At 40.1% G+C, this 17,059-nt stretch overlaps 1 protein-coding gene across 2 annotated transcripts in view; it reads left to right on the forward strand.

Annotated features, from left to right (window-relative positions):
• The window catches only part of SGK3 (serum/glucocorticoid regulated kinase family member 3), a 55,834-nt gene that overhangs the window by 21,634 nt on the left and 17,141 nt on the right, over positions 1–17,059 (forward strand). Inside the window, exons 1-4 of one of the 2 annotated variants that reach the window (XM_066563642.1) lie at positions 203–465; positions 7,526–7,730; positions 12,505–12,588; positions 14,484–14,556. In XM_066563642.1, coding sequence (XP_066419739.1) covers positions 7,653–7,730; positions 12,505–12,588; positions 14,484–14,556 — 235 coding nt within the window. In that variant the 5' untranslated portion in view covers positions 203–465; positions 7,526–7,652. Of the gene's footprint in view, positions 1–202; positions 466–7,525; positions 7,731–12,504; positions 12,589–14,483; positions 14,557–17,059 lie in introns of those variants that run through there. The other variant, XM_066563634.1, reaches the window with a different exon arrangement.

Raw genomic sequence — 17,059 nt, forward strand, 5'->3', positions numbered from 1 at the left:
CCGGCCCCGTCCCACAGCCCGGGGCAGGCCGGGCTCCGCGCTCCGCGCAGCGCTGCGCGGGCGGGCGGGCAGCCTGGCGCCGCGGGCGGGGAGGGGCGGGAGGCAGGCAAGGAGAGAGGGAGGGAGAGCGAGAGGGAGGGCGGCCGCAGCCTCGGCGCCCAGGCGGAGCCGCCTTTCCCTTTCCCTTTCGCCGCCGCCGAGCCCCGAGCGCGTTACCCTGCGGGGGCGGGCGATGGCTGCGCGGGGCAGCGGCGGCGGGCGCTGGGCCGGGAGCCGGAGGAACAACGCCTGAACTTCCTAGAAGTCGAGGAGCCCAGAAATAGTTGCTGGGGTGAAGGCGAGAGACGCTGGGTTTCTTTCCCGAGGTCCTCGCGGTGCGGTGAAGCCGGTGGCTGCGCCCGTGAGGAGGAGGAGGGGGAGGAAGAGCAGCAGCATCAGGAGGAGGTAGAGGAGGAGGAGGAGGAGGTAGGTGCGGGTCCGTGGTACCCAGGGAGGGGAACCGGGGCGGCCTCGGCGCCGTCGTTCTCTTCCTTCTCCGAGTGGTTCGCAGCCAGGACGTGCTGCTGTTTCCGAAGAGCAGCACTGAAGCGTCTTAGGCAACGCTGCTTTGTCGAAATTCAGGTACCCTTGAGGAATTCAATTTTGTGGAGGTTAATTAAAAGGCTGTTGTAAAGTATTATTTATGGCTAAAGCTCTTTTGACAGCTCGTCTTTTTTTTTTTTTGTGTGTGTGTGTGTTTATGTGTGTTTTCCTCCTCTAGCAGCTCATAAAGGTGTTACTGCTGTTTCTGAACGTGCAGTAGTTTTGCAGAATGGAATGCGCCTTTCTTGTTCCCCATTAAACTTAGGATACGTTGTCATGTGGGTAGTGCATTTCATCACAGCACAGCAGTGTCACCTGAATGCCCTTACGGTTCTTCTTGCACTGAAGGATTCTGTGAATATCACTTGCTGCAGTGTCCTTGTAGCTAAGGTTTGTTTATAACTTTTTTCAGACATTCCAAGTGGTTTTATAGACACACACAGAATGAGACTGTATTTTTAAGGCTTGATCTTACTTTATTTTGGAGTCTTCTAACATTAGTGTTGTTTCAGTCTCAGTGTCTAAATATAGTTCTGACCTTTTTTTTTTCTTCACCTGCACATCAGTCTCTTCAATGACTGTAATATGAACTAATGGTAAAAACAGAAGCTGCATATGGAGGAGTATTTTCCTGAAGGCTTTATGATACTTTAGATTTCAGGAAAAATTGTTAGTAACTTTTGGAAAGCATGTTGGAAAGTTCAGTGTTGTTAAGGTAATCTCCATGCATGGTATTTCTTGTAACATAAAGCTAGAAAACTGACCTATTTCTTAAAGGATACTTTGAGATTCTCGTTTAGATCAGAAATGCAGCGCAATTGACTTGCCCATGTCAGTGAGAAGTACTGGTTGTTTTAAAAACCTTGGCAAAGCTGAAGAAGTAGGCGCTGGTGATTACATGATAATGTAACATAATAATAATAACAACATAATGTGTTAAAATTGCTTTCCAGCCTCGAATTCCCACCTGTGATGTAAATTACAGCCTCACCACATCTGATGCTATTGCACTAAATTCTTTTTTCTGTACATAAGCCACTAATCTGTGAATCCTTATGAACTGAACCTTCTCATTCTCGGTGCAGCGCAGAAATATGTGAGAGTTCAGTGTATGCTCTCACCTGTGGGAGTCTGTAGACTGTCCCTGAAGAATGGATGTAGAATACTTGTTGTGGTTGCACTGATGTAACACAATGAATCAACTGGTGGTGAACTGGATGGGCAGTTTATATATTGCTAAAAGGTCTTTCTCCTGTTTGCTTTTTATATTCCAGTGTTTAATTTGTTGCCTTTTCATTATCCAACAGATTTATAGTTCTAGGCAGCCATCAATTCTGTAAAGCCCAGACTTCAAAAGTGATTTCTGGATTGTGGCCTGTAACTTGGATTTACATATCCATTATGTTATTATCCAGCTATATTCTGTTATATGGATTTTACCTTTTGCTGATTAGAGTACATAAAACCCTGGAACTCTCTCCATGTTCCATGTGTTAGCACTAACATCCCTCTTAAACAGATTGGAATTCTGTATTTATGTAGTGAAACTGAGGGAGAGCCATTGGTGACTTCTGTTGAAGGTCATGTAAGAACATGTCCAGTATATCTGGCATTGAAGTGTGGTGTTCTCTCATTTCATTTTCATCCAGAGGGGTACAATGAGGCTGGATTGTTTGCCTGGTGTTTACTGAAGTCTGACTGCCCTCTTATGTAGAGCCGACTATGTTGCAGGTGGCTGCTGTCAGCTGTCTGTAAGAGCTCTTCAAAGTAGTTTATGGTGCTGTTGCTGCAACTCCTGAGCTGTGCTATCCTTAGGCATCTACATTTAAAATTTAATTTGACCTGGTGTATAGGCAGACTGAGAAAGCACACCAAGAAATGTGCAGCAAGTGTGGATTTTTTTAATATATATTCTGTTGTTTGTGTAAGTTGTACCATCTGAGACACGGTGATCCTTGTGGGTACTATGGACACAGGCTAAATGGAATTACTGGAGAATGGAATTACTAAGGAGATGTGTTCAGGATTAAAAGACAACTGCCTCTTACGGGTAGTATTTGTTCTTAAGACCTGTTTTATTACTCAGGGTTTGCTTACCACAGCAGAGAACCTGTGTTCCATCATGTAATAAATATGAATGCAAATAGGTCTAATCCAAGCCATGAATCTTGTTATAGACCAGTTAAGAGTAATTTACGGGAGCTTCTTTTGGGAGGTGGGGCAGAAGGGATGTTCTTGGGTGCAGTACAGTCATGGGAAGGTAATGTTTGCCTGACTTCTTCAAAGTAAATTTGATAGAGACAGAAAGAGGGTAATTACTTATTTCATTCCTTTGGCTGCATTTTCATTTTACTTGCAGTTCTTTCCTGTAACTAGAAAGATTCAGTTGAATTGGACTTTGCCCATGTTGCTGCAGAGGAGTGGTGCTACTAGAAATTTTTAAAACTGCTAGGTAGTGGGTGGATGTGTAAACAGGGAGCTTTTTCCTTTATAGTAGTGGCTCAGTTCTCAACTCTCTCAAATTATACTCTAGAAAGGATTGTGGAGTTAAGCCAGGGATTGACTAGAGTATTTTGGTTAGTGCTCTGTTTTTTAATTCAGGTGAAGTCTTGCTAGAGGTCTACCATGGTGTCTAGTCTTACTGTATTAAAAATTGTATGTAATGTGATATTTAAAAGGATGTATTTTTGTGAATGAAACCTGTTTTCTCCAGAACCTTGTTATTAAACAGCTTCTGGCCATCCCTTTCTCTTTAGAGATTAGCAATCTGTGTTTTGCCTTTGACTTTTTATGAACCACTTGACTTCACATGCAGTGCCTCATCCTGTATTTCTGTTGCACTGGATTCTGAATATCTTGTCTCCCATTTCCTGTGTGTCAGCTGCTCTCTGGTAACAAGAATGGGACACTATTTCTCCATAGAGAAGTTGAGAAAAAGTTGACTTTCTGGGTTTTCTACAAGATTGTGTAAGGCCCAGTGATATGTTGAGCCATTATCAGTGCATTTGTGGAGAAGACTGAGGAAATGATGAAAAGCATGCCAAAGGTGATACTTTTTCTAAAGTTAGAAGAAATAGGGTAGTGTTAATAGTGAATAATAGGAGTGCCTCCTGTGCCTTGCTTTCAGTTTTTTTATATGCAGGCTCCTTCTGTAATTGGAATCACAGGTGAGATTTTCAGCAGCTGACTTAATGATGGTTCAGTCCCAAACTAAGTCCTTCAGGGCAGATGATTAGTGTATAGGGAAGTGCCTATATGCTGTTCCAGTGGATATGGATCCTGGTGATGCCTCCAAACATGCTTGCAGGGAGAGTCTCTTGGGGGTTTTGTCTGTTCTTGTCCCTGCTTCCCTTGTCTTACTCAAAGAGTGAGTGTAATTTGCCCTGGCCTTAGAGGTATTTAAGGCAATGTGGCAGCAGCTGGAGAGGCACCAGATGAGTACACAATTACCTGATCTAGCCTTGGATATTCAAGGCAGAGGTTGAAGCATAAGCACCCAGAAAAAGGATCTTTTGATTATAGTGCTACCATCTTTAGGCCATTACCATTTTAAAAAGAAGAGAAAATGTTTCAGTCCAGAATAAAACAGTCTGATTAAACTTCAGAAACCTTTTCTAATACAGTTTGCTTATGCAGAAGATAGTAAAAGGAGGATGCCACGCACTGCTAAACTATGTTGTATTTGCCTGTTGCATGCAGCTGTGAGGAAGCTGTACTGAATATTTTATAGTCAGGCATTCATTTGTGGGTGTCGTAGATTTGTGTGTGCTCTCGTGGTGTCAGGGTTCTGCTATTGCCATGCTCTTTCTTTACTGCAGGCAAGGGTCAGCCTGAAAATTGATGTTGTTGTGGCTTCCTGCAGGAAACAGTGAAAATACTGCTGGCTTGTACAAATCCATGGAGAGAATGGACAGTGTAGCTGTTGATAGGCTTGAAACTGTGCCAGGAGGACCGGTGACTTCTGATCTACTCTAACTTTTTCTGTGCTTTCTCCTGTTCCAGGCCTCCGTAAGCCTGTTTAAGTTTTAGCTTTTTCTGGACAACACTGGTCTCAGCATTAATCTGTCTTGCAGGTTATCTACATTATCTACATCTTTCACTAGTGGCCAAGTTTGATTTGAGGGGACTTACTTTGATATGTGGTTTTCTGAAGTTCCCTTCCCCTTTGGTCTGTTATCAAAGTCGAGCCAAGAGGCTGCTTGTTTTTAGTTCCAGGAAATGCTGCAACCAGAGGTAGAGATCCTCTGCTGACTGTGTCTGTTAAACTCACTTGTACCTGGCATCCTTTAAAATTCTGCAATTTCCACTTTTGAAGCTGTGGATTAAAATGTCTCTACTGTTTTCTCTCCATTACTACTTCATGTAGTTATCACAGCATTAGTGATTTTACCTGCTGTTTAAACTACAGCTGTGTTCCTAACTGCAGGGTGGTAAAGATTAAGGCAAGTCTGTCCCTATTTCTCTAGTCAGACCTACAGATGTAAGAAGCTCTCAAGAGCTGATATGCTCAAGGCAAATAGAAATTGAAAGAAAGCTCTGATCCTCTGGAGCTTAGTGGCAGAGTGAAAATGCAGTTCTTCCAAGTTTGTCAGTTCAGCTTAGTGTTGGTGACCCAGGCACAGCTCAGAGGAGATGTCCCGGGGAAAGAAAATAATCACAGCCAGTGATCTTCCAGGCAGCTTAAAGAACAAAATGTGAACATTACAGTTTTGGTTTCTCAGATGATTTATTTTTCATCTCCCCAGTAAGATGAATAAATTCTTCCTGAATTAATCTGGTTGACACTTCCTCCTTTTGTTTTTCAGAGTCTTTAAGCTTCAGATATGAAATAAAGCTCAGTCTTCCAAGACTACAGCTTTTAATCCATACGGCTCCTGTACTGGCATTTAAAACTCTGACACTAAAAATAAGAAACTGAAGGGATGAGCCTGTATTGTGAAATTGAGTACAGGCATCTTGGAAACCTTTGTAACAAACATTGGTTTATAAGAGGAGAAGGACAGTGAGTGATATTAATCAGGGAACACCTAATCCATTTTAAAGCTTTACTTGTTTTTCTGTGATGAGCAGTAAGACAGATAAAACACAGGGGCTTATGCTCAGTTCCTGACACTGGACCTGAAGTAGATAAAGGTTGACACAAGTGCTTAGTAAAGTCTAAGCTTAGTGAAACACTTACTGGAAGTGGTGCCTGTTGACTCTTTGAGTGGACCTATTATGATGGGGAAGAGCTCAGTTAACCTTTACATCTCAGTTTTAGTGTGTGGCAATGGGAAAGCACTCTTAATCTCATTCTGGTATAAAATTGTGGAAGGTGTGCCTTGCAACAAAGCTTTTAACAGTAGCTTTCCAAAGGAAAAGGGAAACCAATTTGAAACCCATGGTCTGTGTAACTGTGTTGAATGAACTGTGTTCTAGTCAAATAAAGGTGGGGAGAAGCTTAACCCTGCTCAACACTGTAATTGCCTAATTGGTGAAGTAGGGAACAATCAAAGTAAATGCAGTTTACTAAAAATAATTTTCTGAATATCTTGCAGTATGGGATGATCTATCACTTAGCTGTGATTATAGTGGTTGTAAACATTCCTTTTTGTTCAGGTCATCAGATAGATCTTTGAAAATTAACTTAATTTTAAGTGGCAAAAAAAGAAATAACAACATGAAGTTTGATGATCTGGCTTTTGAGAGCAAGAAAAATAGTGAGTTGACTGACTGAGACTAGTTGAGTATCGAGAACAAATCTTTTCACTGAATTCCAGGAGCTTTGGCCTTTGTGCCAACATAAATATGGGTGTCTCTCTAATAGCAGAATTGCATGGGATTAGTTTGTGCTTTTTGGAAATTTATGATATGAAATATAGAGTTTACTTTTATACTTCCCTGTTTTAAGAAAATAGGGAGTCAGTGTTGAACTGGGCACTCCTTTTTCCTCTGGCTATTTTGAAGAGATGAGGTCTCCCTCTTTCTAAGCCACTTCTCTCATGTTTGTGAGTTGATCAGACACATCTTGCTCTAAAGCTGTGCTGTATTCAGTGAAGCAGTTCAGATGGCTGTGCTGTGCTGGCCCAAACAGAGGTGTGTAGCTATGCAACATTAATTTTGGCTGCTATAAGCGCTTCTGAAGCTCCTGTTGTCATCAGTGGGGTCCAGTAAATAATGTGCTAGTTCTCAGGGCAGGTGTGGGAAATGCTGTCCTTCTGTGAGTAAAGAGGCATCTAGTTGACACTAAGCATTCTGCCTTTTTGATGGCTTTATTCTCAGTCTCTTGTGTTGTGCCCTTCTCACATGCTGCAAGGAAACTTAACTGTTACTGAAGGGAAGGGATGACCTTACACCCTGTGTTCTGCCAAACACAAAGCATGCCTGGTAAGGGGAAGGAGGGGCAGAGAAGGTAAATATTCAGACAGACACATGATGCTGCCTGCGTCCCTCTCTAAAATTCAGATGAAAAATTCGTTTTCCTCATGTCGTCTTTGATCTCTGATGTGACATTTGAATGCACTCAGCATGTTCTGACAAATCTGAAGTGCCCTCTGGTAGAGATTCATGCAGTTGAAAACCTTTGGTATTGAAATAAATTGTTCTGAGTGTAAAAGTTGGTGGCATTTCTCAGATGTCTGATACCAGGTTGTCATCTTCAATTATTTCTTCATGCCCTTTGTTCCTACAAAGTATTCTCTGTAGTGGGCCCAAATCTGTTTCCAGTATGTCTACACAGCTCAATGAGCTTTTGGATGCACTTACGTCTTTGGAGAATGTGAGCAATTTCAGTGAAACAACAAAGAACTACAAGCATGAAAGTTTACAAAATAGCCATGATTGTGGCTTTATATGTATATATTAATGTGCATTTCCTGCCAGCAAAAGTTCTTGTCACACAGGTTTTCAGCTATGTGACTTAAGAGCTCCTGTACTTAAATTTTCCTTCTATGTTCACTTTAAGATAACATGATGGAATTCAGATTTTCTCAAGAAAACCTGCAGATCTTGGACCAGTACCGTTGACGAGACCTCCTGATTGCAACACCCAGAGCAGGGTCCTGGAACGAATTTGCCACAAGAAGCACACAATGGATCTCAAAGAGAGCTGCCCAAGCGTTAGCATTCCCAGCTCTGATGAACACAGAGAGAAGAAAAAGAGATTTACTGTAAGTATGTAGGAGAGTAAGCACTGTGGGCCAAGGCATAGACTATTGGTGCCTAGCCGTGCTGCTTTCTTCTGCTACTAAGCTTGGTATAATTTTCAATAGGTTTATGGAAATCAGATTCCTTGCTCTTGTGAGCAGTGGCCATGGTCCAGTGTGAAAAGTTGTGAATATTTTACAGTGTTTACCTGTATTGCTTTCTGCATAAAGAACTTGCCTTTACAATTTTCTGCTGATTTTATCCCAAAATAGCTGCATTTGCTTGTGTAAAATATTTAAGTCTCCAAGTACAGGGAGAATATTCTGGTACCATTTTTGGCATTCTACATTATTTTTCATGAAGACATTTATTTTATAAAGGGATAAAGTGTGAATTTGGTTCTCTGCGGGGGTTTGTTTTTTGTTTTAACATCCATTCTTTCACAGATATCCTATTATACTATTGTAATTTTTTTGTGTAAAATGAAAAAAAAATATAAACCATCAAATTTTTTCACAACCTTTTTTTCTGTCTTCCTTCCTGTTTCTGATTCTAATGCTTATGAGTTTTTTCCTATCCTGTTCCCATTTCCTTGTCATTTCTCTCCCTCTTCCTTTCTTTACCTTCTAGTTTGGCTTTCTGGTTGTGAAGTCTTCCTATTGTGTGGGAAATTCTTTGCATTGCATAGTGAAAAATATAGTGTGGTATGGATTTTTGTTTGTCTTCTATATAATCCTAAATGACAAGATCAAAATACTTCCTTTAGAAGGCTCAAACTGTTTCGTTGCTCTTGTGCAACTTCCTCTAAGATTTTTTTTTTCATTGAGTGAGTTAGTCACTCTTCAGATGAGGAATGCAAACACTGTGGAAACAATATGGAGTTGCTGTCTGAAGAATACCACAAAGCAACATTTTACTAGGAGTTATGTTGTCTCCTTTTCCTCTTCACCTCCCTTTTTTGGAGAAGAACAGTGCTCTTTGATTCTACACGTGTATCAAGATGTAGCTTGGGGAAGGAGTGTGCCAGTAAAGGGAACTTTAAAAAGAGAACTTTACTAATTCATTAAACCTCTGCATTCATGTGAAACTCAGGTGAGCAGAAAAGCCTTTGTAAAAGTCTAAACTTGAGCAGAGCAGTTCTGTTTTGTTGCCTCAGTGCTGGCAGTTCTGCAGTTAAAATTTGCCAGTGTGGTACATAGAGTACATACTAATGTTGTGGTGTCCAGGTCATTTTACCTGAAGGTCTGTGAGACAGCCTGGGCAGTGTAAAGGCACTTTCTTGGGGAGTGCCCTTGAGAAAGCAGTATGAAATACCAGAAATGGGGGGCAGAGAGAGGAGGGGGGAAGGAATCCAGCCTAGATTACATTGTGCAGAGGTCCTGCTGTCTTCTGCTTTCTGTGCCAGGGAGTAATTAGCAGCTTGACAAGAAGTGCTTTCACAACCAAGCTTTCAAATATTATCACATATATTTTAGGATTTGGTAACAGAAGTGAGGGTCATACTAAACTTCATGGTAGAAACTGTGAATTCCAGCATGTGTCAGTACTGTTACTGTTTCCCCTGTTCTGTAGCTGTGTTTAATGATGGGATCCCATCAGTACTTTGACAGGGAGTGAGAAAGGGGTACAGGGGGAAGCAGCTCTTAGCAAATTTGTAGGTATAGCTGCCTTTTGATGGCCACACTAGTGCCATTTCTGTAAGGAGCAGTAAGAAGGGTTTTCACTTGGAGTGAGAAGAAAGGTCAGAGTCATAAAGGCTAGGAAAGATTTCAGATGTCTGCATAGTCTTCACCTTACCATTGCTCACAGTGTTTCACTGCTGCTTCTGAGACTCTTCTAGAATCTAACTGGTCTGAACAGAAACTGATTTTCAGCTCAAACCTTTCAATGCCTTACTTAATGCTGGCATGGAAACAAGACAAGTATGTGCAACTTAGCTTTTGCTAGCTCTACTTTTTCCCCTCACACTTACTCTGATAAAGGATTTTTAAAAACAATGATGTCTCTGAGCAGGCATCATTCTGATAATTAAATGAGCTTTTCAATTTTGTCTCTGGAAGTGAACTTCTCATACCTCCTGAGCATTTTCATGATCTTTTATTGAATATTTGATTTGATTTTGTTAAATACTGTAGACTTTTGATATATTTACTACTAATATTTTTTTTCTCTTTTTTCAAATGATTACATGTTTGCATTTTTTGGGCTCTGGCAGGGAACCTTTTTTGTTCCCATTTAATGCATGGCAACCAGCCTCTGTGTAAATCCACACTAGTTTGCCGTCCCTCATTTTTCAGAAGATTCAGCATTCACTTTCTCCATAAAGGGAGTAAAGTATTTCCTTGTTTTGGACCATATCTAGCCTATATTAATTGCTTTCTGTCCTTGCTGCATATTAGGTCATTCTTTAGCCTGTTTTGACAAATAGCTTTGTTTTGGGTTTCTCAATTTTTTCCCTATGCTGTTTGATGTCTGAGGCTTAATTTTCTCTTCTGACCTGTTCTCATCTCCCTTTACACCCAGATCATATACAGGCTTATTAAAAAATCTCTTTCAAGGATGCTGTTTGTCTGATTAAATCTGAAAACTTTGTCTCAGACCTGTGATGTGTAATATTAGTCCCCAGCCCTGTGGAAATTGGGAGGTTTTTTGTTTGTTTTTTTTTTTTATTTGTTGACAGTAAATAGTTTCCTTACTTTCTCAATGATTGCTCTGTCAAAATTGGAAAACAGCCTACCTTTTTTTTTTCCTTTTTTTAATAAAAATCAAGCATTTAATCCAGGAGCAAGAGCTACCACAAACAGTTGAAGGCTTTTAATTTCAGTGACTTCTTTTGTAAAGAAATTCTACTGCATCCAGAAATAGCTGGATCCTGTCCTGTCTGTATCTAGGAAGACATTTTATGCTGATGTTTTCAAGAATTCTGTTTATTTTTCTTCCTTTTTATTTTTCTCAAAATTTTGTGGTTTTTACCCACATACTATGAGTTGTGATGCATCATGTCTATGTTTAAGGAGTTTTCTAAGACCAAATTTGGATTAGGAATAATTAGACTTGAAAAGATTATTATCTAAGTAAGTCTACATTCCTCCCCCCACCTTTCTAGAAATAAGCATTGCAGATCTCTCTAATCATTGCATAGGTGTAGCTGAGAGTAGTAAGACAGCCCTGACATGCCATGGTTTTAGTTTTTATCAGATTCTTAGTGGATATTGTGTGTTTTCTTACCACTCAGTGTGCCCATAACTGTTGGACTTGAAGCTGTTCCTTGGTTAAGGTGTGCAAGAGCTTTGTTGTGTGAACTGGATGACCTCATACAGGTTTTTCTATGCTCTCTTGTGTAAAAAATGTTGATTGTGTCATTGTTCTGCAGCTACTCTGAGAACAAAACTGTTTAAATTTAGCAGTTGCCAAAGAGGTGGATATCAGAGCTGGCTGAATTCTGCTTGCCTGTGCACTCTGCTCTCTGTGCTTCTGCCCAGCTACCTTGGCCCTCTGCTCATGTGTGTTGGCATTGATGTGCTGTGCAGTCATAGGGAGCAGAGGTATTTTGTGTTTGAACATTGCTTGCAGGATTTGATTGCTGTAGAAGAGACCCAGTTCATGAGGACAGTGCTCAAGTTTTGCAGCTGAAGCTTTTGCTGCCTACAGCGTAGGGAGGCTCTAGAGGGGGAGTGGGTTGGTTTTATGCTAACACTTGTTTAGCAGTATGAGGCAAAGTGGGTTTTCTTAGAAAGTCTCATCAGCATTCTGCTGGATGCTTCCATTCAGCTTCCTGTGTTCCCCAGGGCCAGGAACTGAGAACAGCTTATGTGAGCAGTTAGCACAGCCTGACTGCAGCCCTCAGGCTGAGGAACCGATGATGGTGACTGCCACTTCCACTGTGGGAGTTAGAGAGGGAGCCAAGGTGCTGTTGCAGGACAGAATGGAGACTGGGGCATTGGTCCAGTAGTCTGCTTTGGGAATTAGCAGCGCTCTGCACTCATTTCCTTGCTGTGCCCATCCTCCTCCCTGAAGGAATAGCTGAGCTCCTTCTGGAAGTACAAGAAAGTAGAGAAGTGAAGACAGCTAATTGCCTGAGAGACAGGAGAAGCCTGCTGGACACACAGCTGCCAGCCAGGTTCATGAATCCAGGGACTGACAATCTGTCTAGTTACTGAAGTCCTCTGTGATGTGGCTTTTGAAAGGCCTGAAGTGTGCAGTGGGTTCCAGCTATACCTCCCTTCATCCCAGTGCTGTGTATTATGTTAAATAGGCTGTATTTCAGCCACAGCACTACTTCTTCCTCCCTGAACAATTGTGCCATCAGCCAGTATTCTTCTGTATTCAAGGTGTTCAAATGAATAGTTATCTTCATACCTTCCATATGTACTTTCTCTTTAGGTTTTGGTGAAGGCAGTCTTCGGTATTTTTAAATGTTTGCTTCTTTAGCATTCGTCTTTATTATGAATTATTGAGTTGTTAACAGATTTCATATTAAATTTTAATAGACGACTATCTGATGGTCAGGTGCTCTTTTTGGATATTAACTGATTTATGAAACTCCACTAAATCAATTTTGGTGTTACTTTTCACTTACCTGGTGTTCAAAAAATTTTCTACAAAGTACCAGATTCTTTTAGTTGTTCTTTTAATCATTTCTGTTGAGGTCTGTGTGACTTAGCTATAAGAAATACATGTTTGATAAGTGCATTTACAGAATAAATTTAACAACCTGCCCTTACTTTCACCACGAGATTAAACCTGAGAAGTTTTATTAAGCTTTGTGGCCGTAACACTGTCTCCTTGTTCCTACAGGTTTACAAAGTGTTGGTCTCTGTTGGCAGAAATGAGTGGTTTGTCTTTCGACGGTATGCAGAGTTTGATAAACTCTACAACACGGTAAGCAAAAAGCAAGCTATGAAATCATGCCAGAATAGCAGAGTAACGCTTGCAGTGTTATGGTTTGAGTTAATCCTCTCTTGAGGAGTTTGAGTCAACATTTAATAACCATAGGAGTCTAATTAAAGATGATGGAGTGGGTTTTTTAAACTTCGGTTTGTTTGAATTTCAGACTCAAAATCCACTTATTTGTCACGTTTTTTATAGTTCCTTGGCATCATAGCTTAATGAAACTTCCAGCTTGGTTGTTGTCAAAACATATAAAATGCGCTTTTGTTCATGATAAAAAACCCTGCAAAACATCTAGATAGATACGTTCCTCCTAAGCAAGTGTTTTTCTTTGAAGTACTGAAAGCAATGAACAAATCCTTGTTTCTTAATAGAAATTTGGTAGTCAGTCATTGATGGCAGTTCATACCTGCAGTTTCATAGCAGGTATGATTTTTTGCACAAAAAAATGTGGTCAGTGTTCCTAAAAAATAGTCCCCTTCAGCAACTAAGTATGGATTTCTTGGGTTTGTTGCTAGAAGAGGGTTTTGCTGTTTTTACGTAGTGGGCAAGTGGGGTAAATACCTGTTTAGATGTGAGTATGAGTTATGTGTGCTGTGTCCATACTTTCCTCCAGTTCTTTGTGTTTAGAGACCATAATTTTTGCTTTAACAAAAGAGGAAATAATTCCCCTCTGATTCCCATACTAAAATATTACCAGCTGCTTATTTGTGCCTTCCCTTTCCCTGTCTCTCTGGGAAGTAGTCAGTCCTTCTCTCTTCTGCCTCCCTGGGCATGGATTTGCATGGGGCAGTGGTCTTCAAACACCGGCTGTGAGCTTGGAAATGTTTGAGCTGAAATGCCCCTGGATTCCCTGTGCTGTTCTTTGCCTGCATGTAGCAGGGATAAACCTGTAAAGGATGTGAAAACAGAAAATCCTCCTTTCAGAGGGAATGTTGGTGATCCTGTTCCTTTGCCATGTTCTCTTGCCATTAGAATTGGCCTTGTTCTGCTGAAATTTGTTCAGCCCTGGTCTCTCTAACATGGGCAGAGGTGAGGTCCTGGGGAAGCATAACCAGGAGGACATTTCCAGTTTCTGTTCAGAAATTTGTACAATATATACACCAAAAAGAACTTGTGCTGCTAACTGAAAGGAATACTGGTGTTGCTAAGGGAAGAATTGCCAGCTATTGTATTAGAAAACTACTCTCTTAAAAAAGATGAGAGTAAGATTGCTCTTCTGGAGCACTTGAAGGTGAAGTGAATGTAGTCGAGGCTTGATTAGTGCCAGGTTTGGGGTTTTTTTAATACATAATTCACTGTTGTTGTGTATGATCTTCTGGTCAGTTTATCAAGTGTAATAATAATTGAATTATCAAGTGCAGGATCCTAAAATAGACTGTTTATCTGCTTGTAATTTTGATGTAGGGGTAGACCACCTGTGATTTCTAAAGCTTAAAGAATGTAATTTGGACAAAACCCAGATGGCTGTATCCCCTTTATCCCATCGTAAACCTCATGCATAGAGCCCTGTGCAAGCAAGCAAATAAGAGAAAAACAAACCCAAAAGAGATAAAGAATTGATGGAGGAAGGAAGAAAAACAACACTGAAATTTGGTTTTATAACCTGGGGCAAATAATTTTGCACTGTTGCTCTATTAGTCTGTAAAATGAAGATGAAATGGCCTTTGAATTTAAAAGGGTATATCTATTGCAAACAAACTGAGTACAGATTGTTCTGGGTATGTTTTCTTCCCCCTTGTGTACAAGCAGAGGAAATGGCATAGTGGAGCAGAATTACTAATAATCAGGTGTTCAAACTGTTCATCAGAAAACAAACAAAATGCAATTATTTCTAGGTACTTTAATATCTAAGCACAATCCAATTTTATGTGTTTTGTTTTCAGCTAAAGAAGCAATTTCCCACCATGAACCTGAAGATTCCAGCTAAAAGAATATTTGGAGATAATTTTGATCCTGGTATGTCATCATCTTGTTATTCATTTTGTCAGTTTCTTTATATGAAAATTGATCTATTCCAGCCTACAAGAAGCTGTCTTAGATGAGTTTTGCAGCGGTCCTCAAAACAGTGACTAAAGCAAAGTTTAGTCATGCTTCAGTCAAGAGCAGGAACTAGCGTGGGTAGGTGTTTTACCTTGTGATAGTGAACGAAGCATTGCTTGGTCGCCCAGTGCCTCTCTTGCACTGAAGGCTATAGCTCCTCCCAGCCCTCCCATATTCAGGATTCTCATTCTGAACTGTCACATGTGACCTCTCTCCTATAAAAGCAAAAGCCAAACCCCAGACTCTTCCTTAGAATTATGCATAGTCCATTTTAAACTTTCTTTGTGTTACATGCCTCACAGCCATCTCTGAAAAATGAAAGAACTCAAGGATTTATCTTTGAGACTTTTGACCTCTCTGTATCTGAATGTGCTTCCTTGTACAGCTCAGGTGAAAACTAACTTCTTCTATAAGTGGAACAACAACAGGAAGCTTGTCTGATATGAACGTGTTGTGCACGAGATACCAGTGATAGGTGGCCATTTAGCTTGCTCTGTACACAGTGAAATACTAATAAAAGTCACTTGAAAATTCCCTTGAAGTAACCTGGGTGGCACCATGGATGAATTAATAAAAAGGCAAATGGGAAGGCCAGGCCATTGCTCTGTGTGTTTGTACTATTCATTCAAGCCGTTTTCGCTTCAGGCTTTTCCCTTTGGACCCCTCCCAGCCTCCCCTGGCTTGCTGATGTGGTCAGACTGTAGTTTCATCTCCTCCTGCACCTGTTTCAATTGTTCATTTTCTCCTTTGCTGAGGAACAAATTGATCCAAAGCGGTTGAACTCTTAGGATGTGTATGTTTGGGTTTTTTAAAGTTCTGACAAACAAACCTAGTTTTTGGCAGTTGCAGTTAATCATCTGGATCCTGATGTGAAATACTGTTCTATTTTTTATTAGAATAATCAAATACAAGTATCCAAGCTCTGATGTTCTCTTCTGATAAAGATGTAAATGATTGCCAAAAGTTCTACATGTATTTTGTCTACAGGGACAAAATACATGTAGAAATTTTTGTTTAGTTCTGGTTCCTTTTCTCTGACCTTGGGATTCTCAGAGCTGGCTGAAGACCAGAGAATGCCATGCAGTCTGGTTTGCACAGGCAAATATGCAGGTGGATTTCTTGGAGCCAAATTTAGGAAACTGAAGTTTTAAAGGGGGGAAAAAAAAACTCAACTAGAACTTTATTAAAATTATATATGTAAAACAAAGCCCTCAAACTTGTTTTAAATTTCCGTGAACTACGCTGAAATCCTTGAAGCATGAGAAACCAAACAGTTCTCAAGATGTTTCTTGCTGGGAGGCAGGGTGGAGATGGAGCCATGATGCTTATGTAAATAATTCTTTTTCTTAACACTGATTTATTGAAGCTTTGATGTAATGTTTCTGCTGGCTCCTGAAACAAGCTACATATTTTACAAATATTGAAAAGGTATTTTACTTCTGTAATCCATCCGTGGGTATGCAGCATTGTACTATTGCATTGAAATGCAGCAGAGTGAGACCTTTAAATCCTTTTACCCAAAACTACCAAAAATACTGTCATTTAAATTGTCATTTAAATGCTCCAATTTTATTGGCACTTAGGTTATTTTAAAATTAATCTTGTTTTAACTTGAAAGAAATGGAACAGAAACCAGTCAGAATATAGAACCTGAAAATTTCAGATGTTACAGGTGTTTTATCTTCACCAGCATGGATAGCCCTGTAGGCTTAGAGTGACTGATGACACTGTACATCTGCCACACTGAAACTGCTGATGTTGTTCACTCCCATAATATCTGTATGCAAATTTACCTTTCTGTTAGATGTCAGTAATTTGGGATTATTAAATACCCTAGGAAGGGTTCAGGGATTAAATCCCTGAAAAATATGGACATTTTTCTTAATATTTTAAGTACAGCTGTTAATTAAAACCTAATTTTAATTTAAAATTTTAATAATTGTCAGTAAGCTGGATATCACAGTCATTGAAATGCCTTAAAAGTTAGGGCTGGAGTTAAATATTCTTTTTTCCATACAAATTTTCATTGATATGAGTGAATGAAAGATAGGATTTTTCCATTTTACGCTTTATTTTATGTTAGAACTCAATTTCTATTCCAAATCCTTTGTGTGTCTTTCCATGTTACTACAGAATAGTTACATGTCTTAAGCTTTAGACAAGGGAAGGGATTCTGAGGATTATCTTTTTTTAATGTTGGAGATGATGTCCAAAATCTAAAGGAAAGTATTTTATTTTGTTATCTTCGAAGGCTTTATCTGAGTGCCTGCTGGCAGGATGAATTGTGCAATTTTCCCCCTGCCATACATGTATTATGGAAATATGCTGCTTGGTGGGACTGTTCATGTAAAAACTTGACTTGTGTAACTGATGGCAGGTTTTGCCTGTGGCTTCTTGGGGTTTTTATTTCTGTGGAATC

Source organism: Molothrus aeneus, chromosome 1, assembly GCF_037042795.1.
Source record: "Molothrus aeneus isolate 106 chromosome 1, BPBGC_Maene_1.0, whole genome shotgun sequence".
NCBI classification, from domain to species: domain Eukaryota; kingdom Metazoa; phylum Chordata; class Aves; order Passeriformes; family Icteridae; genus Molothrus; species Molothrus aeneus.